We start from the raw sequence: 27692 nt of genomic DNA on the forward strand, positions 1-27692 counted from the left end.
ATGTAAATCTGACCTTTTCTTTCAGAGGCTTAGGACCCTGAAAAGGCCCCCTTTAGCCCTCCTTCGGTGGACCAGCAGGCCCTTCTAGTTCTGGCCCCCGCCTTCTTCTCCAATTTCTCCTGCCTTCCTAAACTACCTCCCCTTCTCCTCCTCCACCCCCAGGCCTTTGCACACACTGCTCCCTCAGCCGTGCCACACTGATTGCTTCCGCAGTGGGCTGTTCCATCTGCCCTTGGAAACTCAGCGCCGGCACCACTCCTTCCAGGAAGCCTCTGGACTCACTGGAGGAAACACCTACTTTGACTCTCCAGCCTGAATTTTCAGGGCAGGGCCGGACACATGATGTGGTCATTGTTTACCTGTCTGCCTTTCCCGTAGAGACCGTGTGTCATTCTTGGAGTGTCCCAGTTCCTTGTTCTGGGCTGGCACCAGGAGGGGCTCAGGACATGTTTGTAGAATGAGTGAACCAACCAGAGGCAGGATTTAGTACTCAAGTCCTTGACCCCAGACATCTTTTCTAGGACTTGGCCTTAATGGAAGTTCCTCATCCCCCACAGTCTGGCCAGGTCAGGGGTGGGGATGATATGGGGCCCTCCGGTTGATTCAGCGCCTCCTCTGATCGGAAGGTGAGGCCTGCAGGTTAGGGCCAGTCACCCTGGCCACTGGCAGAGGGTTGGTGGTTCTGTAACTGGAAGGTTAGTAGGGGGACCAGGTTGCACACTTAGCCAGGGGGCTGACCTGACCTTGTGGATTCAGAAACAACCAGAGGAGCTTTTGCCCTTCCTTCCCCACCTCCCACTTTCCAATGTAGTGAGGGGCCCTGGAGTGGGTGCCAGGCCCTGCGAAGCCCCGCCTGTGGGAATGGATGAAGGGGCACCGTGAACCCCACCATACCCGCGGCCGACCCGGGTTTACACAGAGGCTCATCCAAGATTAGTCCCTGCGCTGGCTAATCCCTGCCGCCGAACCGACCCCGGTGTCCTGGAGCCAGGCCCACGCTGCGCGGGCGGGGGACAAGCACACCGCTGAGCAGGGGCGCTGGCAGGGAGGTGGGGGGTGGGGGTGACGGGGAGCCCCGGGAGGCGGGGCCAGGAAACCGGCTGATCCGGTCTCTGTTCTTGGACGTCTCCCGAGAGGGTGTTTACCCGGGAGCCGGAATGAGGAGGCCGGCGCTCAGCCGGAAGGGGCGGGGGGGGGGGGGGCGCGAAGGGGCAAACGCAGTCGGAGAAGAGGACTGAGACCTTTTTGGGTCCCCAAATCGACTTCCAACCCTCGTGCCTGAGCGTGGGAGGGAGCGACAGACAGATGCCTCCCGTCCCTTTCTCCATCCAGCACGGCAGGCATTTCGTACTTGTTGCCAAAGGAGGGGGAGCGGGAATGGAGCCATGCTCCTTGGTAGAAGGCAGCACAGCGTAACTCCCCAGCTCTGCACCCCACACACATCCCTAGCCTGCACCTCAGCTCCTGGTGGGGTCGGGGTGCCTGGAGCGGGTCGGCCCAGCGACCGGCGGGGGGCTCTTTGAGGTGCACGAAGTAAAAGTCTGTCCTCGGTCAGCGACCTCCCGTCCCCCTTCCTCTCGGCACCGATTGACCCCGGCGTGGGTCTGGGTCCCTCTCCTCCCGAGCACGTCCCCGGCCCCTCCGAGGCCTCTAACCCCAGATGTAGCCTCCAATGCCCCCGGGACGCAGGCCCGAAGGCCCGGAAGAAGCGAAGTGGGGTCCGGTTTTCACACTTTTATTGTAAAGCTTGGGAATAATTACACGGGTCTTTCATTGACAGCTCAGCAAACAAACCGGAAACGAACCGAACCGGAGGGGTAGGGGGCGGTGCCTGCGCATGCTCGCGGCGGGGTGGGGGGGGGCGCGGAGGAGATCAGAGAAAGAGAAAGACAGAAAGAGACAGAAATCATTACAAATCAACGGGATTGTGCTCGCAGCGCCAGGGAGGGGGTGGGGTGGCGTGGGGGCGGGGCGGGGCCCTTCCCGGGAGGAGCGAGGCGGTGGGAAGTGGCACTAACCAAGAGAAACACGACCCCAGTGTGGACACTTGACGCGCCCAAAACCCCCCTCCCCGACCCCACCCCCCAACACACGAGAGAGACACGGCCCCCCTCCCCACTCAGATAACCGGAGGAGACACGGTCTCCTCCTCCCCAGGGGCAGTCACACCCGCCTGGGAACCCCACGGGCGAGACACAGTCCCCCCTCCCAGAGAAGTCCCACGTAGAGACGCCCCCGAAGAGACTTTCTCATGGCCAACACGAGCCCTCCCACCACCAGGAGACAGCCCCCACCCAGGGAAGAAATGGCTCCAGAGGCAGGGGCCCCTCAGGAGAGAGAGGTACCCCAGACCCCCTAGGAGAAAAGACAACTCAGAGTTGTCCAGTCTTGCCCCAAAGTGCTGCAGGTCGGAGACCCCCAGAGCAGAGGTGCAGGGAGGGCCAGGGACATCCCTTCCCGGACATGCTTCAGAGATCACTCCCTTCCCTGGGAAGAGAGGTGGCCCAAGACTGACATGCCTTAAGTACTCCCAGGAATCCTGGGAGGAAAACAGGCTCCCCAGAGAGCCTGGGTAGGGGGAGACATGCTCCCATGGTCCCCAGCGGGAATACATGTCCCCTCAGAGACTCCCAAGGGGAGAGATAGGGGCTAGGGAGCCCCCAGAGGTGAGGGATGCTCCAGAGACCTTCCCCCTGGGATATGAGATACACTTCAGAGACCCAGGGAGAAAAATATGTCCCCGTATACCCTCCCCCCACCAAGAGACAGGCTCTGAAGTAGGGGGTGTGGGGGCCGGCTAGGTCCCCTCTAGGAAGACACTGACTGGGTCCGGCTGGGTTTGAGGGGGTCTCCTCTGGCCAAATGTCGCCTATTTGTACATAAAACTGTACGCGACACAAGGCATTGGGGAAGGGCTTCACAGACCGAGGACCAACAGGAGCGGTCCCCAGTGCTGTCACCCACCCCCTGCCCACCTTTGGTTTCACCTCTCAAGTGCCCAGGTGGTGACAGACTCAGCGTACCCCGACCCCAACCAGGGGGCTAGGGGCTCTGCCTATGTCTGCGGAAGGGCTCCCCCTCTGTGCTTCTCAGCCCTCCCAGCCATCTGGGCCCCCCCTTCCTTCTGGCTTCTCCATTGTGCAAAATGCTTCTCTGCCCTTCCACCCAGTGCTCAGGGGTCTCCCAGGCCAGAGCCGGATGCCCAGGCCACCAGGAGCTTCTGGGGGAGTCCACTGACCCCAGGAATGCCTCCTGTCTGGACCACCCTCTCCACCAAGCAAATGGGCCTCATACAATCTTCTTGCAAGGATCCTGACCTCCAGGACCCAGGAAGCCACTGCCCCACCAGCCGGGCACCTCATGTTAACCAACTCCATCGCTATTGCACCTGCCCCGTTTGTGCAGGGGGAAGGGGCTGTCTCTTTAACAAGCCCCAGCCCACTTCCTGGGCCTCCCCCAGGGAAAGGAGCCTTTGGCTAACCCCTAGACCTGGTTGCTGCCACCCCAGCTCAGTCTACCCCCTGCCCTCCATAGAAGAGCTGTGTATGCTGGGGCCACCAGCCTAACAATGCTCTCCTTCCCAGCACTGTTACTCGAAGCCGAGTTAGGGGCAAGGAGCCGAGTTTAGGATAATTCTTCAGCCCCCCTGGCTTTTCTGGGGTGGAGGTGGGGGATTCTGGGGTTACAGGAGTCAAGACCCCAGCAACACAGCTCCCAAAGGCACCAGACAACCCAGCAGCCTGTACCCACCTCTCCCACCCTTGGGCCACCCCCCAAGCTTAGACTAAGTCAAGCAAGGGCCATACCCTGAGTCTCCAGACTCCCAGCCTGGGCCCCTGGGGCGCTGGAGAGGTATGGGCCAAGGCAATGGGGGTTTCTGGAAGGAAGAGGGACTGAGGCTTTGAGATGGCCACAGTGGGAGATGGGGGCTCTACAGGATGCCCCTCACACCCTGGCCCCCTGAGGTGAAGAAAGGAATCCCACCTCATCATGGCTGACTGGGCTTCTCTGCCCCCCAATCTCCCTACCCACTCCCCCATGGGACCCCTGACCCTGGCAAAGGGAAGCCCAACTGGAAGAAGGGGGCCAGGAGCCCAGGGTGCCCTGAGGCAGCCCTTCCCACCCCGAGATCAAGGCAATGGTGGTTTTACAGGCTGACGGGTCAGTCATGGCAGGGGCTGGGGGATGGGGGGCAGGGAGGAAGCAGGGTGCAGGTCCCCCCTATTGGGGGCAGCAGTCAGCCACCCCCTGAGCAAACCTTCCTGCTCCCAACTCACCCAACCAGGCCAGAGGCACAGTCATCCCACCCCTGTCTAGCTGCCCCCACAAGTCTCAGGGCCCCTCTGTGATGCTCGTCGGGATGTGGGAGGGCCAGCCTGAGCGGGGATCTCCCCCCAGGGCACAGCGCAACAGTTCCAAAAAAATAGAGATTTGTATTTTTTTAAAAAAAATTAAATAAAAGCCCAGCTCTGCTGATAGGCAAATGTTACCCCCATCCCCACCCCCACCCACCCGTTGTTTCCCTGGCCTGCACCCCCATCCCGCCACGGCCCCAGGTATTTACAACATGGAACAATAGAGGCCTGGGGTGGGGGACACAGGGCAGGTTCCCCCAGAGGGGTCCCCCAAGACAACACAACATCAACGAGAAAAGTTGCAAATCAGGCAGAAATGGGGACATCATTCCAAGGTCCTTATATACAGACACTGCATGACCAGCAGGGAAGGGGGCCCAGGTGGGACAGGCATGGGCATGTGGTGGGCAGGTCAGCCCAGGAGTATGGGAAGACAAGGCCTCCGCCCACTCCCACCCCCATCCCCACCCCACCTTTGGTAACAAAAGCCCTTCAGGGAGCCCCTGGTGATCAGGAGATTCCTCTGGGAGTTCCCAGGGAGAGGGGCTCCCCAGTTCAGCCCTGCTTCAGTGCTGGAATGGGGGCATCCTATCTCCGCCCTGGTCGGCCATGCGGGAAACAATGCGTTAAAAGTGTGTTGCCCACCCTTGATTCCACCATCTACCCAAAGAAGGGGGTGCTCCCTGGAAGTCGAGGGATGGGAGCCTAGTCACTGTAGAAGAGCTCTCTTGGGCATCAGCTGGGGAAGCCCCAGGAAGGGGAAGAAGGGGCTCCGTGGGGGCTGGGGGCTGAAGTGAGGGAAGAGGACCTGGACCCTGCATAGGGGAAGGGCCAGCGTGGTCATGAGGCCAGTACTGCCCCCCCCAACTTGGGGCCCTGGCCAGGAAGTCCACGCTGGAGGGGTCAGGAGTGGGGCCCTGGAATGGGCCCATCTGGGAGCTGGCCGGCGGCTGGACAAGGGGGTGGCCGCAGGCCAGAAGGGGGCTCACAGGTAGATCTCGCGCTTGGCCGTCTGGGCAGATGCCGGTGCGGCTGCCGGTTGGAAGTCCGAGGTCTGGGTCAGGGGGATTTCCTCCAAGGTGGCCGAGTCCTTGCAGGAATCATGGCTACTGTGGGAGAAGGCACTGTAGGAGGGCAGGAGGCGCACGGGGGCCGTTTTGGTGTTCCGGTCTTCCGGGGGGCTGGGGCTGCCGGCGCCCGCAGGCTCCTGCCCTCCTCGGTCCTGGTAAGGCACGAAGGTGGAGAGTTTGAGGGCGCTGCTCTTGGTCCGGCGGCTGGGAGACGACTGGCCGGGCATCCAGCATGTGTCAGAGTGACCAAACTCGCTGCACTCCCGGGTACATGTGCCCGTCATTGCGACATCAGGCAAAGGGCGCAGGTCTACAGGAGAGAGCCAGGACAGTCGTCAGGGAGGGCGGCCTTGCGAAGCTCTGCGCCGGGCCTCCCACTCGCACCTCAGAACAGGGTGCACTCCCCCCCGCCGCCCACTGAGCTCAGAGGCACACATCCCCTCAAACAGACACAGGCCCCGCCACCATCCACCACATGCTCTCTCTCTCACACACACAAAATCCACCCTTAAATAGACACATTCCTTCCATCCTCACCCACCCTCCAGCTCTGCTCACGCACACCCACCAAATCTGCCCTCAGACTGGTGCACGAACACGCAACTCATCTACGCACTCCGTCATCCACAAATCTACCCTCCGACAGGGGTGAAGAAACCCCCATCCTCATTTAAAGACTCTCTCTCTCTCTCTCTCTCTCTCTCTCTCTCTCTCTCTCTGTCTCTCTCTGTCTCTCTCTCTCTCTTACGCACACACACAAACACATACACACCTGTCCTCAGATAAGTGTGGGCACACAAGTCTACACTGGGCTTCTCTATCCTCAGACAAAGGGGGACACATACCTTCCTTCTGAACCCGCTCAAGCCTCCCCAGGCTCCCAGCTACCCTGGAACCCCACTCCACCCCAGAGCAGCAAGGCCCTGCTGTAAAGCCATGAAGGAGACGAGCTTCTGTGTGGGGAGTTCACAGAGAAGCTCACACTCACATACCCACAAGCACACTCATGCAGCTCCTCCCCACCTCACTCCAGCCCCCTACACCAACCACCATCCCTGGCCTTGCCCCGGCTCCCTGCCCAGAACACCCACGGGAACAGGAGTTGGCTGCCTGACATCAGCAGTAGCCGGTGTGGTTGCTGGGCAGCAGGGTCTCCATGGGAACGGCTAAAGCCATGAGCACTTCCTGTTATAGTTGCCCCTGTCCTGCCCTCACTCAGGGACAGTACCAGGCGGTGACCCCACCTCAGGGGAGCAGCACTGCCTGGGGTAGAGGCTCCCCTGACACCACCCACCTTGGTTTGGCCTCCAGCCAATGCAAGGTGAGGAGGGGATAGCTCTGCTGTTAACCCTCAAAGTGCCAAGGCTCTTCAGCTCAGGGCAGAGTTGGGGGACCCACGGTAGCACGGAGCAGAGCAAGGGCACTGGGTGGGTGGGGCTGGGTGCTGGGCCGAGTCCCCCAGACCCCAGAGTAGCTCCCACATACCTGGCACTCTGCCTCAGGGCCTGCTCCGACCAGCCGGCTCTGCGCGGGCACAAAAAGGACGAGATGGGCATGAGACAGAGCATGGAGGGGCAGGGTGGGGGCGAGGGCACTCTGAGACCTGGGGCTTGGGAGGTTAGAGAAGGGCCCAGTGCCTAAGGGGTGGAAGTGGACCTCTGCATCTTTTGGAGGGTGCTGGGAGAGTTTGGACTGAGGGAGGGGGCAAGACCCAAGGACATCTCCAAGCTGGCAAGTCTTTCCATCCCCAGGGGAGGCTGATCAGCATGCCCCTCCACAGGCTGCTATGGACACCTTCACACACACACACACACACACACACACACACACACACACACTCACCACCACATTCTCTCAGCTCACCCACCTCATATTCCCACACTGACCTCTGCTCCAGCCAGGACATCCCTTCTGCCATCACCCTCCAATCCCCTCCCAGATAAGCCTGCCCCTTCCCAGACCTTCCCACCCCTTTCCTCAGCCAAACACTGCTTCTTCCCCCAAGGGGATAATAATAATACCCTTCTCTGAGATCCTAAAAGCCTCCGGGGTACCCTCCCTTTCCTCAAGGCCCTGTGACCTTGTTAGGGAACCCTCTTTACCTCAAGATTCCCTCAAGTAGAGGCAGGTTCCATTACCACTACTCGAGCCCTTTGGCCACCATTCTCAGGGGCCCTGTCCCCAGGAGAATGTGGTGCTGAATGCAAGGTCTTTGGAGCCAGAGAAGCCTGAGTTTGAATCCCCCCCCAGCTCTGTTGCTTCCTCTGTATAGTTGTGGGTAAGTGACTCACCCTCTCTGAGCCTCCGTTTCCTCCCCTGTAAAGTGGACACAATCAAGTCCTCAGGTCAGAGAGTAGCCGTGAAGATTAAATAAACATGGACCTGAGCGCACTCAGCACAGTGATCACTGCTGAACATCCAGTGAGCTCAATAAATGGAGGATGTCTGTACGGTCTCGTTGCCATTTCTGGCTTCTGCTCGTTCCTGGGGTGCCCCAACCATGCTGACGCCCCTCACCGTTCTCAGGGTGCTCCATCTCTCCTATGCTGCCATCGGGGGTGGTGCGCTCATAGTGATCCTCAGGCAGAGCCAGGGGACCGAGTCGGGGCCCTGAGGATGACTTGCTGGATGGCGTCTCGGACTCCTCCAGGCCACTATCGTAGTAACTGTGCTGGGACGGGTCCTGTAGCTCCTGGGCCTGGCTGGTGGCGGAGAAGGTGACGCGGCGGTGAGGTAACTGCAGGGAGAGAACTTGTCACTGTGGGCCGGCAAGGCTGCCCAATGGGGCCCACCACCACACCAGGCCCCAGCCTGAGCCAGGCTCACCCCCAGACCTTCCAGCCCCCTTCAGCAGCAACCAAGAAGAGGCCGAGCCCCCCAGCACAGCACAGCACAGCCCCCAGAAGGCACACACCCTAATAGAGGACTTCCCCTTAATTCTAAGACAGCTCCCAATACAGCCAAGACCACACACTGAAAGTTCCCAACACAGCATAGGCCCCAATGTTAATATAGCCCCCAGGCCACCACGATAAGCCTAATCCAGTACAACCACCTGTTACAGCGTAGCCTCCAGATACTGGCGCAGCCTCCCTTTAATTCCAGAACAGCCAACATCAGAATAGCACAATACCAGCCAAATCCCGTAGTTCAAGCAGAGCCTTTAAATACTAGCAAGCCTCCGATTTCTAGAAAAGCTCCCTAAAAGCAGTATAGACTCCTAATTCCAAAAGAGCTCACCAAAACCACAATAGTTTCCTAATTTCCAAACAGCACCCCCCAAACTCCAGCTCCTCACCTGTCTCCTTGCTCTGTAACTTCCCATTGCCTCCATCCAAATGAGTTGCCAACCTCTTTCTGATCCTGTTCCTTGGCCTGGTTTGTCATGCTGCAGGCAGCCTCAGGACTCCCTGCTGAGTCTGCTCCCACTCAGCCCCCCTGTCCCCACTTCATTCCCCTCCAGAGAGGCCTGGGAGTGGAAAAAGGTGGGAGGGAAGAAGGGAGCTAGATAACAAACCAGACACCTTGGGGGGGGGGGGGGAAACAGGAACATGGAAACTCCCTCATGCTGAGGTCAGGAAACATATTAACTGTAGAGGGCAGGGCCCCGGAAGACCTGGCATCCATCAGGAGGTTAGGAAGGCTGACCTCAAATGGACTCCTTCTAGGAAACAGGAAGGAGCTTCTGGGAAGGGCTGTGGACTTGGTGGAGCCAGGACTTAGAAGCTTGGACTGGGGACTGGGGAGGGGGGAGTGGAACAGAGACAGGCTGCTCCCAGACGGCTCCTATCTGCCTGCCACAGGTTAACGATCACCCCAGGAACCTGGCGACCTCAGCTTGGCACATGGCACAACCAGCCAGTCACCCAAACACCCACCTAGGGCTGCCACTGGTGTTCCTGCCAACCATAAATTAAGAGTTGTGGAGGCCCAGAGCCAGGGCCCCTGGAGGGCAGGAGTGGGAGCCGCCCAGGCCCAGGGCCCTGCTGATGAGTCTCCAGGCTCCTTCCAATCCTCTAAGACTTTTTCAGAGCTTTGTCTTTCCTCTAAAACCCTCAATAGGTTTTCAAGACCCATCCCCCTGATACCCTACATAATCTCCATCCCATTCAAGGCAGCTGGGATGGGGGAGTCTGCTAGGACAGGGAGCTTTGGAGCTGATGGGAAGGCAGTTGGAAGGTAGCCCAGAACTGCCTTCCCATCTTGGCTCCCACCCCATCTTCAGGAAGAGGCAACCCTTCTTGGGATCAATCCATGCTGTGATCTAAAACATTGAAGGATCTGGGTGATGACAGACAAGGTCCCCAAAACTGACCTGGACATTTGGGGCTGAGAGGTTGCAAAGGAGCATCGTCCACCCGGTGGAGTGAACAGCTCCAGGAGGGGCCTGGGGAGCACAGGGCGGTCAGCTTGTTGGGTGCTTCCCTCTCCTCCCTCTCTGCAGAACCCGCACCTGGGAATCTAAGGCTTCCATCCTGCCTACTAGGCACATCACTTGGTATCTTTTCCCTATGATTCTTTTCTGTAAAATAGAGGGTTGGGTCATACTCAACACCAAATGTTTCCTTTAATTCTCTACTATTAAATCTTAAAAAGCCTAGATCCAAAAGCTCTCTCAAACTCTAGCCCTGAAGTTCTAGACACTTGCTGGATATTTCCAATTGGCTGTCTCTACTGGCCCTTCAGGTATGTCTGAAACCAAATTCTTTTTCTTGAATCAGCTTCTGCATAGGCAATGATCTCATCACTATCCAGTCGCCCAGACTCAGAAGGATGATGTCTATCTACCTGAGAATCCTGGTACCTCTCCCCTCATTCCCCATTCCCACCCCATATTCAATTATCCCTTGAGTCCTATGGGTCTTTTCTCCTTAAGGTCAGCCAAATCCATCCATCCATCATCTCCATTGCCACCATCTTAGCTCAGACCATAGTTTCAATCCTGTACCTTCCCCTCTATTCCCTTTAAGTCTACCATACACTCCAGTGAACTTTGTAAAACTCAGTTCATCTAATGAGCTCTCGGGGGCTCCCATTTCCTCTTAAGGAACTTTCGGCAAGGCATCCGTGTCCTCTACAACCTAGTTTTTCTAGTCTCATCTCTCAGTTCTCTCCTATACCCTCCACTCCAGCCAGAATATTCCCCTTTCTTCCTTCTCCCTGTCCCCAACTTGGTCACACTCACTCCTGACTCAGGAGTTGGCTCACAGGGCAAACCCTCCTGCCCAACTCCTACTTATCATTGAGTTTCACATTCCCTTTTCATGAATCCACTCCCATGTCCTACGCAGGTCTTTCCATACTGTGCTCCTCAAGGAAAGAGATAGGGCACTATGGTCAAATAAAATTGGAAAACCCAGAATTATATAGTTTAACGGGTTTCCCCTTTCTTTCAGGCATTCAGAGCCTTTAATAGGATAATGTGATAGTGCCGCTCTTACTACCAAAACTAACTTGATCATAGAAGGCCCCCTCTTTTTATTTATTTATTTTTATCGCATAATGGTTAACAGCAGACTCTGGAAATCAGATCTCATGATGCTTTGTGCTTGATTCTGACTTCATTGCTAACTAGTTTTCACTTCTGTAAAGTAAGCATTATAATGACTTATGTCACAAAGAGTTATGAGCATTGAATGAGCTAATTCAAATCAAGTGCTTAGCATGGTACGTTGCACCTAGTAAAAACTCAAAAAAAAAAAAAAAAAAAGCAGCAGGTAGTAGCAGTAGTAGTCCTGGGACAAGTTGGGGAAAGTTTTTCTATGGCACTTCTCACTCGACACTTACGATTCTCATTTACCTCATCTTCTCACTATTATGTCTTGCACAAATGTGGCCATTTAGCCTCGGGGTCTAGTACCATGCTGAGCACACAGCCTTTGTGTTTGGGTGATGACAATGGTGTTGCAGTTTGGTTGAGTCTGAATGTTGGGAGAAGGTATACACTGTGGCTCCACCCACGATTTGAACTGGAGCCAAGGAAGGGATAACCCTTCTGACTCTGGGAAAGAAACGGGGTGAAGGAATAGAAGAAAGAACTGGTGGCAGAAAGGCAGGAACTAAAGAGAAAGAATGATTGGTCAGGAGTTGCTTGAGGTCACCTTGGAGATGCTAATTTGTCCAGGAGAAATGAGATGAGACTAGATTTCACTTCCCCACACCCAGTCCTCCAAAGCCCCCAGGAGTTTTTACTTTGGGGCTACCCCTCCTCCCCCCCAGGCATGGGCGAGTTTGTGGACAGAATCAAAGTAGAGAGCTGGCGCCTGGGACCTCTTGGGAGTGTCTCAAGCCTCTTCCGTCGCCATGGAGACAGGTTGCCTCTGGCCTCAGAGACTCACTCAGGACCTGAGGTCCCTCACCCAGACTTTAGCCCCCCTCCCTCTAAGGCACAGCTAGGGAAAACCCAAGAGAGCAAGAAGTGAGAGATGGAGAGAGAGAGAGTGAGAGCCAGCAACGCAGGTGGCTAGAGCAAGGAGCTGAAGGAAGGGAGGGGGCAGGACTAGGAAGCCTCTGTCCCGGTCAGTAGGGAGTGCCCTAAAAGTGGGGATACAGAGCAGGTCAATTCAAGGACTTGAGGATTTCCTCCCCCTTCTCTGGGCCCTCCCTCGGGGCAGCCCAGGATGGTGATCATGGTGGGGACACACAGGGCAGGGCCAGCTAATTGCTGGGTGTTGAGTGGTATTGGGATGAAGAGTCTGGGAAAGGGACTTGGGAAGATCTTGACTTGAAGGGACGGTGACTGGTATAATCAAGAAGTTATCTGCCTTCACCTGAGACGGGCAGGCTGCACTCCACCCCACGAGGTGCTCTGGTCTGAGTCTGTCAGGCTCAGTATGGGCAGATTGGCAAAGTCAAGTCTCAGCCAGTGGAGAAAGGGCAGGAGTTGGGTGCAGCCCCACCTGCCCTTTCTTGGTGAAGACTGTCATTCCTAGGGAGAAGGCCTCACAAATGTGGGGTAAGGGGACATGTTGAGGGATACTTGGAATGGGCACTTTCCCTGGGACAAGGACATGGACATGGGGGTGGATAGGAAGACGGTAAATTAAAAACGTTGGAGCGGAGGGGCAAGTCTAGGATGTGGGAAGGGGCAGAAAGAAGGGATGGGAAAATTGGGTCAGGACCTAAGGACAAAGGGATATTTCCAGTCTCTCTCACTCCTTCTCTCAGTTCCAGGAAAATAAGAAACGAAAACTCCAAAAATAGAGAACTTTATTGTCAAAGATAAGCATTTGGGACTGGGGCTGGGAAACTGGGGCCCAGCCCAAGGAGCCTGGGTGGGGAAGAGGGTGACACACAGTACATACAGAAGGCACAATTGGGGAGGCCCCTCCCTGACAGAGTCCCCACCCAGTTACCCAGCAGCACCCAGGTCTCCCATTTCCCTCTGGAGAAGCACCACGGCTGGTATCGGATAGAGACCCGGGTTTGGAATACTTCCCTCCCTGCCTCTGCCTCGAAATCCTTCTGCTACCTGCCCATCAGCCCCCACCTGCCAGAACCAGCAGCCGGTCCAGTGCCCGGGGATTTGACAAGTTACAGGCCTCTCCCAGTGGGCAGGGAACAGGAGGAGATCACACCGTCCCTCAATTTTCACTCTGTCTAACCTTCCATGTCTGGGTGAGGCAACTAGGACCCCAGCATCCCCAGATCTTTGGTCCTACCTCCCACCGTAGGCTTGGGCCGGCCCCCACATGGGCTACTGAGCACCTGGGCCCAACACACCTGCTCTGTCACTCCCACACTTCAGTCCAGATGGCCCCCTGGTAGGGGTGGGGTGGGGGCTGGGGCATGCTGAGCTGCAAGGGCTGGCCTACCTGCTTGCTGGGGTATTTGGGGGGATTGGTGCGGTAGCTGTAGTCGGAGTACTGCTCAGAGCCCGTGGACGTGGTGTCCCCAGTGCCCACGAATGTGTTTGCAGGCGGCAGGTCCTGCACCACCTGGTGCTTCTTGGAGGCTGAGGGCGACTGTGGCTGCAGCTGGATGGAAGGCAGTGGGGAGTTAGAGCGGTAGTGGCGGCCCAAGTCAGGGCTGCCCGGCGGGTAGTTGAGGGGCAAGTGGATGCGGGGGCTGTCCCCGGGGGCATCGCTCATCAGGTTGAACTTGAGGGACTTCTGCAGCCCGGTCTCATCCTCGTCCTCCACTGGCTTCACGGGCTTCGGGGACTTGCTCTTCTTGCCCTTGCTTTTGTTTCCCTTGGAGGCTTTGTTGCTGGGCTTGGGGGCGTACAGGTCCTTGGTCTCCTTCTTACCGGCCTGGTAGCCACTCTTGGCCTCGCGCTGCCGGCAGTAGCGCACGAGCACTGCCAGGGCGATGAGCAAGGCCACGGCCACCACACCAGCCACCACACCGAAGAGGATGTTGCCACGCTGCTTGGAGCGCTCATATTCTGGATCCCCAGCAATGTCGATGTCCAGTGGCGTATCCAGGCTGTGGCCCAGCAGGTTCTCCAGCAGCGTGCGGTTGGTCAGGGTCTCATTGACGTAAAGGTGGACCAAGGCTGTGCCATAGCGCGGGGGCTTGCCCCGGTCGCTGACCTTCACCACTAGACGGTGCAGCCCGTGGTGGCGCCGCTCAATCTCCTTCTCCAGGGTGATGGCACCTGAATGTGACCCAATCTGGAAGAGTCCGTAAGGGTTGCCACCAGCAATGCTATAGATCAGCTCAGCATTGACACCAGAGTCAATGTCCTCAGCTGTCACCTGGCTGACCGTCTCACCAAGACGTGTCTGGGGGGTCAGCAGCTGGTGGGAGGTGTTGGAAGGGGCGGTGATAAAGGGTGCATTGTCATTCTCATCCAGCACGTTGATCGTGACGCCAACGTAAGCTGAGCGAGGTGGGACGCCACCGTCCACCGCCTTCAGCTGGAAGGTGTAGGTGCTTTGCTGCTCCCGATCGAAGCTCAGGCTGGAGAGGATGGTGCCTGTGCCATTCTGGATCACAAAGTCACCATTGTCCTGCTCCACTGTGAGCTGTATTCGGGCATTCTCCCCTTTGTCCCCATCAATGACAGTCACCATGCCCACCGGACTCAGTGCTGGCATGTTCTCCATCACGGAGAAGTTGTAGCCACTTAGCATAAACTTGGGGTCATTGTCATTGTAGTCCAGCACATTGATGAGGACAGTGGCTGTGCCCTGCAGGCTGGGGCTACCCCGGTCAGCTGCCACCACCTTCAATTCGTAGTTTTCCCGCTGTTCCCGATCAAGGGATGTCTTTACCCGGATCTCCCCAGTCTCAGGTGAAATGGTGAAGAGGCCCTTGGCGGCCGGCTCAGGCTCCAGGGAGTAAACCAGCTCAGCATTGGAGCCCGAGTCGGCATCACTGGCCGTGACCTCCGCCACCACTTCACCCGGCTTGTTGTTCTCCAGGAAGCTGACCTCGGTGACGCTCTGGGTGAAGACAGGGGCATTGTCATTGATGTCCACCACCTGCACCTTGAGGGAGTTGGTGCTAGAAAGTGGGGGGTTGCCGGAGTCCACGGCGACAATCTCGATGGTGTAGTCTTTGACCTTCTCGTAGTCCAGTGGGCTGGTGGTCTGCAGGAAGTACTTCTTCTTGCTGTCGCTTCCCGTCTCACTGGCCTGGCGTAGCTGGAAGGGCACGTCCCCTGCTACCACACAGGTGACAGCTGCATTCTCTCCCTCATCTCGGTCAGATACCTGCACCAGGGCCACTGCTGTCTCCTCTGACACGTCCTCTGAGATGTTAGCCATCCCATCTTGATGGGTCACCAGGCCTATGCCCCGGATCTCAATGGTGGGGGCGTTGTCGTTCATGTCCTTCACGGTCACCACCACCTGGGCACGGGCACTCTTGGGGTTGGTGCCTCGGTCCTTGGCAAGCACTGAGAAACGCAGGGTACTCAGGTCCTCGCGGTCCACGGGGCCCTGCACAGTGATAAGTCCAGTGTTCCTGTCCAGTCGCAGAAGACGCCTCACGACTTCAGGTGCCTGGTGGAACATGTAGTCTATCTCTGCGTTGGCACCTTGGTCTGAGTCATTGGCCTTCACCTACAGAGCAGGGGAGAAAAACAAGGAGAACAGTTATGGTTAGTCCAGAACAGCAAATTAAAGAGATGCGTGTGCTGCCTTTCAAACGAGCACAGCGGACTGACTGATCTAACGCGGCACCCTTTCCAAAAGCAGCACGTGTCCTGCCCTTTTCCCAGTCCTGACCCTCTCGCACATCTTCCTGGTCTGTTCCCCGAGGAGCACAGATGCTGCCTGCAACTCCTCAACAGTGCTGCAAGCAACTACTCGAGATGGGAGCAGGCAGAGTTAAATCTACTTATCATTCCCGCACTCATCTGCCCGAATATGGGGGTGTCAGGATCCAGTTGTCCAACTAGTACAACCCTTCCACCCAACTAAACTGGCCTTCAACCCTTCTGAAGAGCTGGATAGGTGCGAGCAGTAGAGATGGTGTGTGTGCATGACATATGTATAATACGCATGCATGCATATACACGTGTGATTATGGGTGATTGTGGGAAAAGGTATATGTGTCTGTGCCTATGTGTGTTTGCACATGAGTAGAGACCCACATGTCCTGGAGGACATAGGTGAGGGGATTTCTTTTGAAAGCAGTCAGGTAGGTATATGGGTCACAGGGAGCTGGCCAGGCCACTGTTCTGTCAAACCAGGGAAACCTGTTTCAGCAGCTTCTTCCCCTCCCACTGGGCCGGTGCTGGCTAGGCACCAACTTGAGGAATCCAGCAGAGCCTGCAGTGAGAAGGGAGGGGTTGGTGCAGGCCACAGAGCCTGCTGGCAGCAGGCTGGGCTCCCAGCATCAAACAATGAACCGTCTGTCCCTTTGCGTCGGGCACGCCCTCCCATGCCAGCACTGACACATACTCTATACAAACATGGGGGCAACAGGAACCTGGATGAAATGGCCATGAGGTAGAAACTACAGAACGTGATGACAGGTTGGGTGAGGGATGAGGGGGGAGAAAGGGACAGGCATAACTTGGCAGAGCTCTGGGGAGCAGAGCAGAAGGGTCCTAGGTTCAAATCCTAGCTCCACCACTTCCCAACTATGTGACTTCAGGCCAATTATTTAATCTCCCCAAGCCTCAGTCTACAAATGTATAAAATGGGGATAACAATAGGCCCTATTTCATGGGACTGTGGTAAGGATTAAATAGAATAATATGTGTAAGTGCCTAACACTGCCTGGCACATTGACTCCTCTTTTAATCCATCCATCCATCCATCCATTCATCCATCCATCCAGCCATCCTCCTATCTGTCCATCTCTGAAGGTCAGTGCTAACACAGGGCTGGGCACCGCACCTAATGGGCCCTCAAGACACTGCTAGTCTCTTCTCCTTCCTGCCACAGCTTTTTCAATAGTGGAGACCCCTGGACATGGGTTCCCAGCTCTCCTGGTCTCTGCTCACTCCTCTGAAAGACAAACAGTTCCTCCTCACCCTTCAATCCACACCCACACCCCCCATCTATCTGTTTGTTCCCGGCATTTTCATTATGATTACCAGTGTCTCCCTCTTTCGATAGGTCACCCAGCTTATCTGCCTCTCCTGACATTTTATCTCCCTTTGTCTGTCTAGGACTTAACTTCTGTCTGTTTCCCTTCCATCCTTGCTCAGTTCTCTCTGCCTCTTTCCAACTGCTAGTTCTCTCCCATCCTCTCTCTGCTGCCCTATCTACCTCTAGTCTTGTCTGCCCCACTCTCCTGCTTCACCCACTGGGAGGGGTGTTAGCTACTACACACACACAGGCTCAGAAGCCAGACTGCTGGGCAATGGCCAAGGTGGGACCTGAAAATATAGGCTGGATGATATCAGGCAATTTTCCTAATCTCTATGGACTCAGTTTCCCATCTGTGAAATGGGGATAATGCTTACCTTGTACTGTGGGGATTACATGATAGAATACATATAATGTGTTTAGAGCAGTCCTGGCATCTAGGCTATTATTATTCACCATCCCCGACTGTCTGTCTCCCTTTTCTTTCTCAGTCTCTCGTCTATAGGTTCCAGTCCACCAGCCTCTAAAAAAAGAGTTGAAATTCCTCCCCATGCCCACTTCAGCTTGAGGTCATAGGATGAAGGCTTGCTTAGGATGGGTAACGGTGTCCAGGGCAGGCCAAGCCCTCCTCAGCTCCCTCACATCAAAGACAGACAGCTGCAGCCCAGGGGGAAGGAGAAAGGAGCTGGGGCTGGCAGGAGGCCAGGCTGAGATGACAGTGGGAGATACGCCCACCTGTCTACAGGGACGCTTTCTCTGCTCCCTCCCAGGCCCTGGCCCTACCAAGCTGCCCAGCCCCTGGGGCAGTTCCCATGGAGTGGAGTGCTGAGAACTTCAGCAGAGGCACCCAAACCCCCCACTGTGCCAAGCACCCCACACCCATGGCACCCCATGCCTAGTGGAGGAAGCCGGCATACAGACTTCTGAGTAGTTTTCTGAGGACCTGCCTGGCTACAGTGATCTCATCTGACTTTGTCAAGGAGGGGGGCAAAGTAAGGCTCTGTCCTCCCGCTTCAGGAAAATCTCACATTTAAAGGGCCCCTGGTTGGGAAGATGGTCTCTTCTCTAGAGAGATTCTATTCGGACAAAAGGTGACTCCCTTGTTCCAGCTTGGCTCCCGTGTCTGGGGGCGGATCGATTGACTTGGGAGGGGGTTTTACTTGTTGGAGATTTCTCCAAATGGCGTCTGCCTTGGGGGTGGGGGAATAACCGGTCACATGCTATGTCACTGTCACTGAAGTAGCCTGAAAGAGGACAGTGCTATCACCTGCTAGGGTGGGGTGGGGCTTGTGGGAAGGTCTTGCACAGTAGCCTGTGGTTTTCCCCCTAAGTGAAGGGAATCCTCACCAGTTTAGGGTGGGCTCCCATTTCTAAAGGAGGGTCACCCTGACAGTGAGGTGGAGGGGACTCTCACCTGGATGACCGAGTGGCCTATTGGGCTGTTCTCAGACAGCTCAGCCTCATAGGAGGGCCGCTCGAATTTGGGGGCGTTGTCATTGGTGTCCATCACAGTGACGCGCAGCAGGGCGCTGCTGGCACGTGGGGGGTTGCCACCATCCTGCACCTTGATGGTGAGGTCATAGGAGTCCTGGCGCTCCCGGTCCAGGTTGCCCATCACAATGAGCTGTGGCTGTTTCCCATCCTGGTCCTCCGCCACCTGCAGCCCAAATAGATCGTGGGCCTCAGGCCCGGCCTGCAGCTCGTAGGATGCCACACCGTTGGGGCCAGCATCACGGTCTGAAGCCACTGGGATGGAGAAGAGCGAGCCAATGTTGGTGTTCTCGGGGATGGTCAGCGTGATGACGGGTGAGGCGAAGTTGGGTGTGTTGTCATTGATGTCCTGTACCTCTATCTGGCCCTCAAGCAGCCGGGGACTGCCATTCTGCACGAGGTCCGTGATGGACACCTCGAACTCCAGGATGCAGGGCTCACCAGGGAACTGGTTTTGGCACTCGCGGAGCCCCTCGCGGTCGATAGAGGTCTCGGTGGTGAAGATGTCGCCTGTCTTGCCATCCACCCGCAGGTACGGGGCGCCTACCTCTAGTTTGTACAGGTGGCCCACGTCTGGTAAACCGTAGTCGGCTGCGAGGCTCCCAATGAGGGTGTTGGGTGGCTGTTCTTCCAGCACCTTGTACACCACCTGAGTGGTGTGACCTGGGGATGGAGCCAGCAGGAGTAGCAGCAGTGCCAGCAGCAAGGGGGGCATCGACAATCCTCGCCCCCCAGGGCCTGGGCTGGGCCTCAGGGGCCCCATCCGGGCAGGCTCTGGAATCAGGAAGGCTGAAAGGGGAAGAGGCAAAACAGGCAGTCAGCTAACAGGAAGAATCTGGCCCTGAGGGCGGCCCAGACCCAGCCCCAGCCCCCCCAATCTCCTTCTCCCACCTACACACTGCTCTCCTAGAAGGAGAGCTCAGCCCAGCACAGAACCCTGATTCCGGGCCCCAGAACCCTGAGTCTCACCCACAGCTGGGTGTAGCAGTGGTGTCTGCCCAGCTGGAGGAGCCGGTAAGGGACCTGGAGCAGGTCTAGAGCAGCTCCTGCCCATGGAACGCCCTGACCCACCTGACTCTCCCTCCTTCCCGCCCTGCTCTGTGCTTTGCCCAACACCTCCTTCTCACCAGCATCTGCCTTAGTCACCCATGGTAATTACCCTGATACCAAGATAGAGAGAGACAGCTAGTGGAAGGGTGAGGCCTCAAGCACCCCCCCCACACACACACATTACAAAAGAGACACAGGTGCCCCTTACACCCCAGACCCTGGATCATTATTGCCCACACTGAGGGCCACTCGCTGGCTGGAGGGGATAATGTCTCATTTCTCCTCTGAGATGCCAAGTCAAAGCATGTGTATGAGATATAACATCTCAAATCCTTGTCTGACAAAAAATAACCCATAGTGCCTAATGTCCCCCCAACCCCCATGAAGGGCCAGCTTGAACTGGGCACCAATCAAGGCCTGAAAACAGGATTGAGGACTGAGTGTTAGCTCTCCCCAAACATACATGCCCCGGAGCATGCACACATGTGTACACATAGGATTCCCAGGGATCCTCCCTCTCCCTCTCTGCCTTCCACTGGGGGTGAGGGGGAAGACACCATAGGTGTGTGGAAGATAGTAAAGGTCAAGACTGGGGTCAGGACTGTGATCAAGACCAGCCCAGGAAATGGAACTAGAAGGTGCCCTGCCCTGTCCTTAGCAACGGGGAGCCCAGCAGGTCTCACTGGGACAGAGGTGCCAGTAACACCACCAGCCTTTCCCTGACCATGTCTCCTCCCCTGCTTAGTCTCTTGATATGAACATGTGGCTCTATTTGATCCTTATCCCAGCAAACATCTGGCCTCTATTTCACACCTGGCCCCTCCCTACCTTAACGGGTCCAGTCCCATCTCTCCCTGCCCACCCCCAAATCCTTCCAATTACTCCTGTAGTCCCTAGCCAAGCGCAAGTGGCACGCCCAACACCACAATGACCCGTTTCTTCGGCCTGTCTCCCCGCAGCTTTGAGGCTGTGCATTTGTAGACCCCAGCCAGACCTGCCAGCCACTGTCTCAGTCTTGACTCCCTCCTCCTCTCCAGCAAAACCAAGACCAGCCCCTCAACTCAAATCCGAAGTCTTTGGCCCAGTATTTTCAGCAAAGGGCTCAGGTTCAATCTCTTTTCCCCACTGGTACCCAGAATACCTGCCCCACACCTGGAAATTCTACTCCAGGCTCCATGACAGACCACACTCACCCCACCGACAGCCCGCTTTGGTGCCCTAGGAATCCTTCCCAGCTCTCCCCACCCCACAGTGACCTCTCCTGCCTCCAACTCACAGCCACTTATTGTCTGCCCCGATCCCTCAGCAATGAATCACTATTACCTGGTGCAGCAGTGATTCATTGCTAAGGGATTGGGGCATACTGTGCACCTATTCCTGTGTCCTCTGCCTCTCCAGGCAAACACCAAACATCCTGAAGGAAGGGACAGAGCTCCCTACATTCATCCCCCCCTCCCCACCCATGCTCCTTCACAAATCTGGGCACACTATAGGTGCTCATTCATGCACTTAACAATGTGCCAAGCTTTGTTCTGGGTACTGGGACACAGCAGCGAACAGGACAGATACAATCTGCTCCTGTGGGGCTGACAATGGTTCTAACTCATGACAGTTTTGTGTGGCTGCACCCATTTGGCACATGTAAGGCAGCAGCAAGGTGGAGAAGAGCAGGGACTATGACATCGAACAGGGTGGGGCAAACCCCAGCTGTCCCTTCCTGGCTACAGGAGCTGGAGCAAATGATATAGAGCCTCAGTTTCCTGATCTGTGAAATGGGGATTATACTACCTATTTCCTAGGGAGTTTGAAATGATGTGGGCTAAATGCTGAGCACACAGCGAGCACTCAACAAATGCCCCTAAAAGCACAGTTGTAGTGACGTAGTTGTTTAGGGCACTGGTCGGCAAACTCATTAGTCAACAGAGCTAAATGTCAACAGTACAACGATTGAAATTTCTCTTGAGAGACAAATTATTTAAACTTAAACTTCTTCTAACGCCACTTCTTCAAAATAGACTCGCCCAGGCCGTGGTATTTTGTGGAAGAGCCACACTCAAAGGGCCAAAGAGCCGCAGTTTGCCGACCATGGGTTTAGGGAAATAATCTGTGAACTGTTTGTCTTTCCTCCAAGACTGAGCAGAGAGCAGGAGAGCCCCTGCTTTGTTTACTACTAAATCCTCAAGATCTCACCTGACTCTGCATACAGTAGGCACTCAGCAAGGGCTCCAGAATGACTGGTTATTTAGCTCCAGGCTTAACCTCTCCTGGCACTTTTGGTGGTCCTGGCTTGTTTTCTTGCCCAGTTCCCCTACTGAGAACCTGCGAGGGTCAAACTTAATCTTTCCTTGTTTCAGTCCATAGTAGACTCTCAGCAAATGCTCACTGAACACACAGATTCCTTACTCCAGTCAAACACTTCACTTCCTCCCCATGGCCCGCCCAAGGCACAGCCCCACCCTGGTCACTTCTCAGAATGTCCTTAAAGTATGTGAGACCATTATCAGAGGAGTGTGTGTTTGTTCCCAACCGCAATCTTAATCTCTTTAAAAGGAGGAATTCCCCTGCCCTCCCTGGACCTCTCTCTATTCTGGAAGAGATGCAGAAAAAAAATCAAATAGACTGTCACACAATGCAAAAAAAAAAACACACAAAAAAAAGGAGGAATTTGTCAGATGTTCCATTTGGATTCACTCTCCAGGCCTTTACCTTCATAGACTAAATATAGGGCTTATCTGACCATCATGTCCCAACCCAAACACACCTGTCTCCAAAGAAACTCATTCCCTTCTGGGCACCTTATTCTGCCCCCACCCCCCAACCCCATAGCACGCACACAACTCCACAACTCGGGATCACTGTGCGCCCAGTTCCATGCGTAAGTCTTGGCAGAGTTGGGGGTCACCAGGGAATTACCCTAAACCTGACAAAGAGGAAAAATAAGGCAGTGACTGCTTGCCTCCACTCACTCTCTTCAGATCAAGGATTCTTAAGCTTTTTGGGTCACATCCCCCTTATGAATCTTATGAAACTATGGTTCAGATTTTTCCAAGAAAAATGAATGCCACAAGTTTTAGCTACAAATTCAGAGGCCCATGGTCTGGCAGAGTTAGGGTGACTGATTTGTAGCTGGGGCTTCCTTCCCCATCTCCAGGTCACAACCTGAGGCTCTAACCCTTCAGGCCTCCCAGCAACAACAGCTTGTGACCTCCTCCATATTCATTCATTCTCTCTCTCTCTCTCTCTCTCTCTCTCTCTCTCCCTCTCTCTCTCTCCCTCTCACTCTCTTTCTCCCTCTTCCTCTCCCTCTCTCTCTCTCTTTCTCTCTCCTACCTCCAGCAAGCAGAGGAGTCAGGAAAGGACTGTGCTATCTAACTTTTGAGTTGGAGAAAGAACCACAATGGACTATCAAGGCAAGGAAGGTGGGGGGAGGGGTGTTCCTAAGAGGTAGGAAGAATAGGGGTGGGGGAGGAGGAGGGAATGGGGTTGGGGGAGGGTACAGGGCAAGAGTTGAAGAGGATTTAGGCCCTTGAAGCACCTGGAGAGTTCCTTTAAAATGAGGATTTTTCTGGCCCCACCCTTAGGAATTCTGATCCGGAGAAAGGACCTGAAGAAATCTCCAGGTAGCAGGAAGCGATGGCCCTGAACTTTTAAGAGACAAATTTGAGATACACTAAACCCTAGGAATTAGAAGCACGAACTCTATCATCACTTTTACCATCATCTTCACTGTTATCACCAGGACCCAAGTTAACACTCCCTGATATTTGTCTACATTTACATACATTATTTCATCTAATCCTCCCACCCTTCTGAAGTGAGTACTGTTTATTACTACATGGCTCCCCACAACAGATGATAAAATTGAGGCTCAAAAAGAATAATTACTTGTCTTAGGTCACAGAAGTAGTAAGTGGAAGTCAGGGTTTGAGAAAGAAGAATGCCTCTTCACATCCCAAAGTCTGGGGGAAAGGATGGATGGGGGAGGGAAAGTCAACAGAAATCACCCCTGAGGCTAGAATATGATGTTTGCTATGTACCCCCACCCCCACCCCAACACACACACACACACACACACACACACCCTCCCTGGGCTGCCAAACCTGCCAGGCAAGGAGGGAAACAGAAAGAGAGGGCCTAGGGTTCAAGGTCTGAAGGACCCGGGGCTCCCAGGCAGCTTCAGGGACCCTAGGACTGCAGGGCAATTCAGAGCAGCCATGGACAGCCGTGAGGCAGCCCTTCCTCACCCCAGCTCCCACCATCCCTGAACTTTGTCCCGGCGGCGGTTAGTTATTGGAAGTCATTGGTCCCAGATGGCAGACTTTGAAGCCTTTAATCCCTTATCTGCCCCTCCCCAAGCCCTGGTTGACTTCCTGGCAAGGCTTGTCCCCACCTCCGCCCAGTGACATGGGCACCAGGGACCCTGAGAAACCAGAGCCTCAGCAGGGACACTGACTCATCCTTCTCAGGCCTAAGGAGCACAGTGAGGTGGTGTGAGGGGGCAGAATCCAGGGAAGGTCAAGGAAAAACAACATCTGTGTCAACATCTGGGGAGGGAGGAGAGCAGCGGTGAGGGTTCACCTGCAACCTTCATTTCCAGCCCACCTGGGGGACCGGGGTCCACTTCCTGCTGAATGCTTCCGCCGAAAAGGAAACACACAGAGACAGCTTACCAACATCCCGGTGACCAGGTCAGCCCTGGACCCGCAGCCCCGACCCCTGCTCTGTTTGTTACACAACAGGCACCAACACTGTGAACACAAAACACCAAGGGCTGTGCGGGGTGGAGCTGCTCCGAGGCCTCCCACAGTGAACAAGTGCCAAGCCTCAGCTCCACGCCCTCCTCTCCCACAACCCGCCATTAACCTTTGCAGGGCCTCCAGCCACCTGCGTTCTTCAGATTGTCGGGGCTCAAACCATTGCTCCACCACTTCCTAGCTGTGTGACCTTGGCCTAGTGACTTCACCTTTCTGAACCCATTTCCACACTGAAATGGAAATAATAAATCCTGCCTCTTGAAGTTATTTGGGAGGATTAAATAAGAACTGATGCATCAAGCTCTATTACATTATAAAGGATATGTAAACACATATATCACTGCCAGCACCAGGCACACAGTAGGTATTCATTGTTTGAATCGATCCCCTGCCAGTTGGAAAGACCTATGAAGGCAAGGATGGTATGTATGCTACTGCCGTATGGCATCCCCAGCAGCCACCATGGGCCCTGGCAGAGAGGTGCCCCAGGCATTGTTGAAAGAATCTGTCTGCAGCACCAACTCTCCTTGCTCATGGTAGGGGCAGCCCTCACCCCGTACCAGACGGGCCTCCTCCATCTCCTCTCCCCGCAGCCTTGATTCCCACTCAGCCACACCCCCACCCTTGCAGGCCCCCTCCTGGCCCTTCCATCCCACTCTTCCCAGCAGTTAGCTCACTCCCTCTGTAGCCCAGCTTCCCTGAAGAACAGCCACGGCAGCAGCTCCTCTGCCAGGAGGACACCAGACCCGCATGACACCCCTTTCCAGCTGATCCCTTTTGGAATTGGGGACTGGGGGGGGGGGGGGAAGGGCAGGGAAACCAGGCCTGCTCCCCTCACTGCTCTACCTCACTGTCCCCAGCCATCTCTGGAGGTCTTTCTCATTCCTCTCCCCTCAATTCCACCCCATGCCCTGGCCTAGTTGTAATTACAAATTTCAATCCGTGCAGACCCCCCCACACACGTCAAGAAAGGAACACCCTGCCCCTCCCCAGACACACACCCAGACCTCTGGGCTGTCACCAACACCTTCTGGGTGCCCTCTTTCCTGGCAGTACACGAGGGTTGGCCCAGAGTAAGTAATGGAAGGCTCCCTGCGCCTTCCGTCACGACGTCCTGGACTCCGCCGGCCAGGGCAGCCCCCTGCCTACGCAGCCGTGGTCAGCGGGCGCTCCCCGCACACACCCCGTGCGCGGGGCGTCTCCTCCCAGAGAACGCAGGCGAGTTGGGGGTGGGGGAGAGGGGTGATGGCGACAGTTCCTCCACCAGCCTCGGGCTCCGGCGGCTCCACCCCCACCCCGGCGGCGCCGGGCCTTGGCAGCTCCAGGCAAGGTGGAGGCACCGCGCGGTGAGAACACGCATTGGCCAGCGGGCCCCTTGCGCCCCCAGCCCCACGGGCCGCTGCGGGGAATCTCTCCTCCGCATCTCCGGCCTCTGCCTAGGGTCTCCCGCAAGCCCGCGTCGGCCGGAGCCACGCAGCGGGCGCCGGGAGGGAACGGGGAGGGATCCGGCGCCGGAATCCCTAAGCAGCGAGCCAGGCCCGGAGGGGACGTCCCCATAAAACCGACCCTCTCGCGGCGGGCGGCAAAGGGTCTTCGCTCGGCGGCGTTCAGTCTTCAAAGACCTCAATGCCACCCCAAATATTTCCTGGTAGAAGGAATAGTCGCCGACCACTCCTGGGGAAACTGAGGCCACAAGTCTGGGCTACCGAGGATAACTAGGGGGAAGGGGTGCGAGCGCATCTCACCTACCAATTCTGCTCCTGCGCGCGCCGCGCTCTCCCTTCTGGCCCCAGGGCCTTGCCGGCGCCCAAGACTCAGGCCTGGAGCTGGGAACCCGCGGAGGGGGCGCCCAGGTGTGAGAGGAAACAGGTGTGCTGGCGACCCAGCTGGCTCGGAGGACGCGGCTACACGGTCCGAAGAGGGTCGCAATTACCGCCCCAGGCTTGCGCCCTCTGCAAAGGGACCAAGGGCCCTGGAGCCCTGGGGAGCGGGATGGCGCGACCAGCCAGGTCCAGCTGGTTCCGGGAATACCCGGTCGGCCCAGCCCCGGAGTGGGAGTAGGGGAGGCGCCGGCGGGGAAGCCGGCCCGGCGGCCTCCAGTGTTCCCGCGGTGCAGATATTTACAGTAACAATGCGATTAAGGTGAAGGGGCATTAGGGGCTCCCCGGGTGGCCCCGGCTTCCGCCGACGGAATCTGGTCTCCGAGGGAGAGGCACAGAGTGTGTGTGTGTGTGTGTGTGTGTGTGTGTGTGTGTGTGTGTCTAGCTGCAAGGTGTACTGTGACACTGTTGGTGTAAGATGTGTGAGACGCCCACTGTTCGGACGTGTGAGGCGGGGGGTTTTGTGTTTGTGATCGTGAGGCGCTGCTGCAGGTGCTTTACCGTGTTCGGGTGTGTGCGCTCGAGGTGTGTGCTGAGACACTGGCCGTGTGTTTCTGTGGGTGCAGTCGAGGGGTGCAAGCCGACCTGTGATGTGTGCCTATGTTCGGGCCAAGGAGTAGGTAACATAATTTGTGTTAGGGTATGTTCCTTAAAGGAATATATGTGCGTGAGGCTAGGTGTTAAGTGTTCATCTAGGGAACTGTGGCCGAGACACTCTTACACGAGGGCACGGGATTGTGCTTGTGTCCGAATGTCACACCGGCTGTTTTCCGCGGTTCTGTGTGGCCACGGGTCGTGTGTCCCTGCCGCTGACCGTGCAGGCGCTGGAGCGGCTTCTGAGCTGGTGCCGGTGCCCAGTGGGCGCTGGTGTTCGGGAGGTATGTCTGTGCACATACGAACGGATGCATGTGTGCGTGTACATACGTCCGTGGTCTGGTCCTCAGGGTGCCCCCGGGGAGCTGGAAGCGCCTGAGCGAGCAAAGCTCGTTGCCCAACAAGTGTGTGTGTGCGTTGTGGATGAGGGTCCTTGCTGTTTCGTCCTCAGGGAGCCCCCCAACACACGAGCACACACTGAGGGCTGCGCGCCTCCCCCAAACCATCTCCATCCCGCGCGCTGCTAGAGTCTCCTCATCCCCGCGGCTCCAAGAGAGCGTGGGTGCGGGACGCCGAAGCTGGGGTCCGGTTCAGCACCCCCTCTCCTCGCTCCGCTTCTCGCCGCGGACCTTGGAGGCCAGGGTGCTCCGGCCGCAATCCCCACTCCAAGCTCCCAGCCTCTCCCACCTCTGCCCCGGCGCGTGGAGCATCGACAGGGCCCCCTCGGCCTCGCTCGAATGAGCGCCCCTCCCGCAGCTCCCGTCGGCCATGGCCGCTCCCCCGGCCGGGAGCCACCGCCGCCGCCACCGCCACCGGATCCTTACCCGCCTCCGGGCAGCGCCGGCCGCGGGCCTTGCAGTCCATGAGCCACCACCAGCCCCGGCCCGGGCTGCGGCTCGCACGGCTCGGGCTGGCGCTGCGGTTCAGGTTCCGGCTCCGGCTGGCTACAGGCGCAGCAGCCCCGGCGGCTCCGCGTCCGCGCCGCGCTCCCGCTCCCGGAGTGTGTGAG

General features: G+C 56.6%; 1 protein-coding gene across 2 annotated transcripts; it reads right to left on the reverse strand.

Annotated features, from left to right (window-relative positions):
* Positions 1-1719: 1719 nt before the first annotated feature.
* PCDH1 (protocadherin 1) lies at positions 1720-27692 on the reverse strand. Of its 2 annotated transcripts, XM_008141014.3 has the most exons (6): positions 27508-27692; positions 18329-19194; positions 13240-15435; positions 7943-8162; positions 4829-5735; positions 1720-1831 (listed from the first exon to the last, which is right to left on the reverse strand). In XM_008141014.3, the coding sequence occupies exons 1-5, from the start codon at positions 27545-27547 to the stop codon at positions 5341-5343; spliced, it is 3717 nt and encodes a 1238-aa protein (XP_008139236.2). In that variant the 5' UTR covers positions 27548-27692; the 3' UTR covers positions 1720-1831; positions 4829-5340. The 2 variants fall into 2 exon arrangements, with proteins under 2 accessions (XP_008139236.2, XP_028002454.2); XM_028146653.2 differs by lacking the exons at positions 1720-1831; positions 4829-5735; positions 7943-8162; positions 27508-27692 and adding an exon at positions 19375-19461 and having other exon boundaries at positions 12618-15435.

Source organism: Eptesicus fuscus, chromosome 6 (assembly GCF_027574615.1).
Source record: "Eptesicus fuscus isolate TK198812 chromosome 6, DD_ASM_mEF_20220401, whole genome shotgun sequence".
Classification (NCBI taxonomy): Eukaryota; Metazoa; Chordata; class Mammalia; order Chiroptera; family Vespertilionidae; genus Eptesicus; species Eptesicus fuscus.

What these genes read in the sequence shown, in the direction of transcription:
- PCDH1 (XM_008141014.3), bottom strand. Translation starts at nt 27,547, where the DNA reads ATGGACTGCAAGGCCCGCGGCCGGCGCTGCCCGGAGGCGG. An exon ending in TAGGCCACTCGGTCATCCAG is followed by an intron (nt 15,436 to 18,328) that starts GTGAGAGTCCCC and finishes CCTGCTCTGTAG; the next exon opens with GTGAAGGCCAATGACTCAGA. An exon ending in CCAAATACCCCAGCAAGCAG is followed by an intron (nt 8,163 to 13,239) that starts GTAGGCCAGCCC and finishes CTCTCCCTGCAG; the next exon opens with TTACCTCACCGCCGCGTCAC.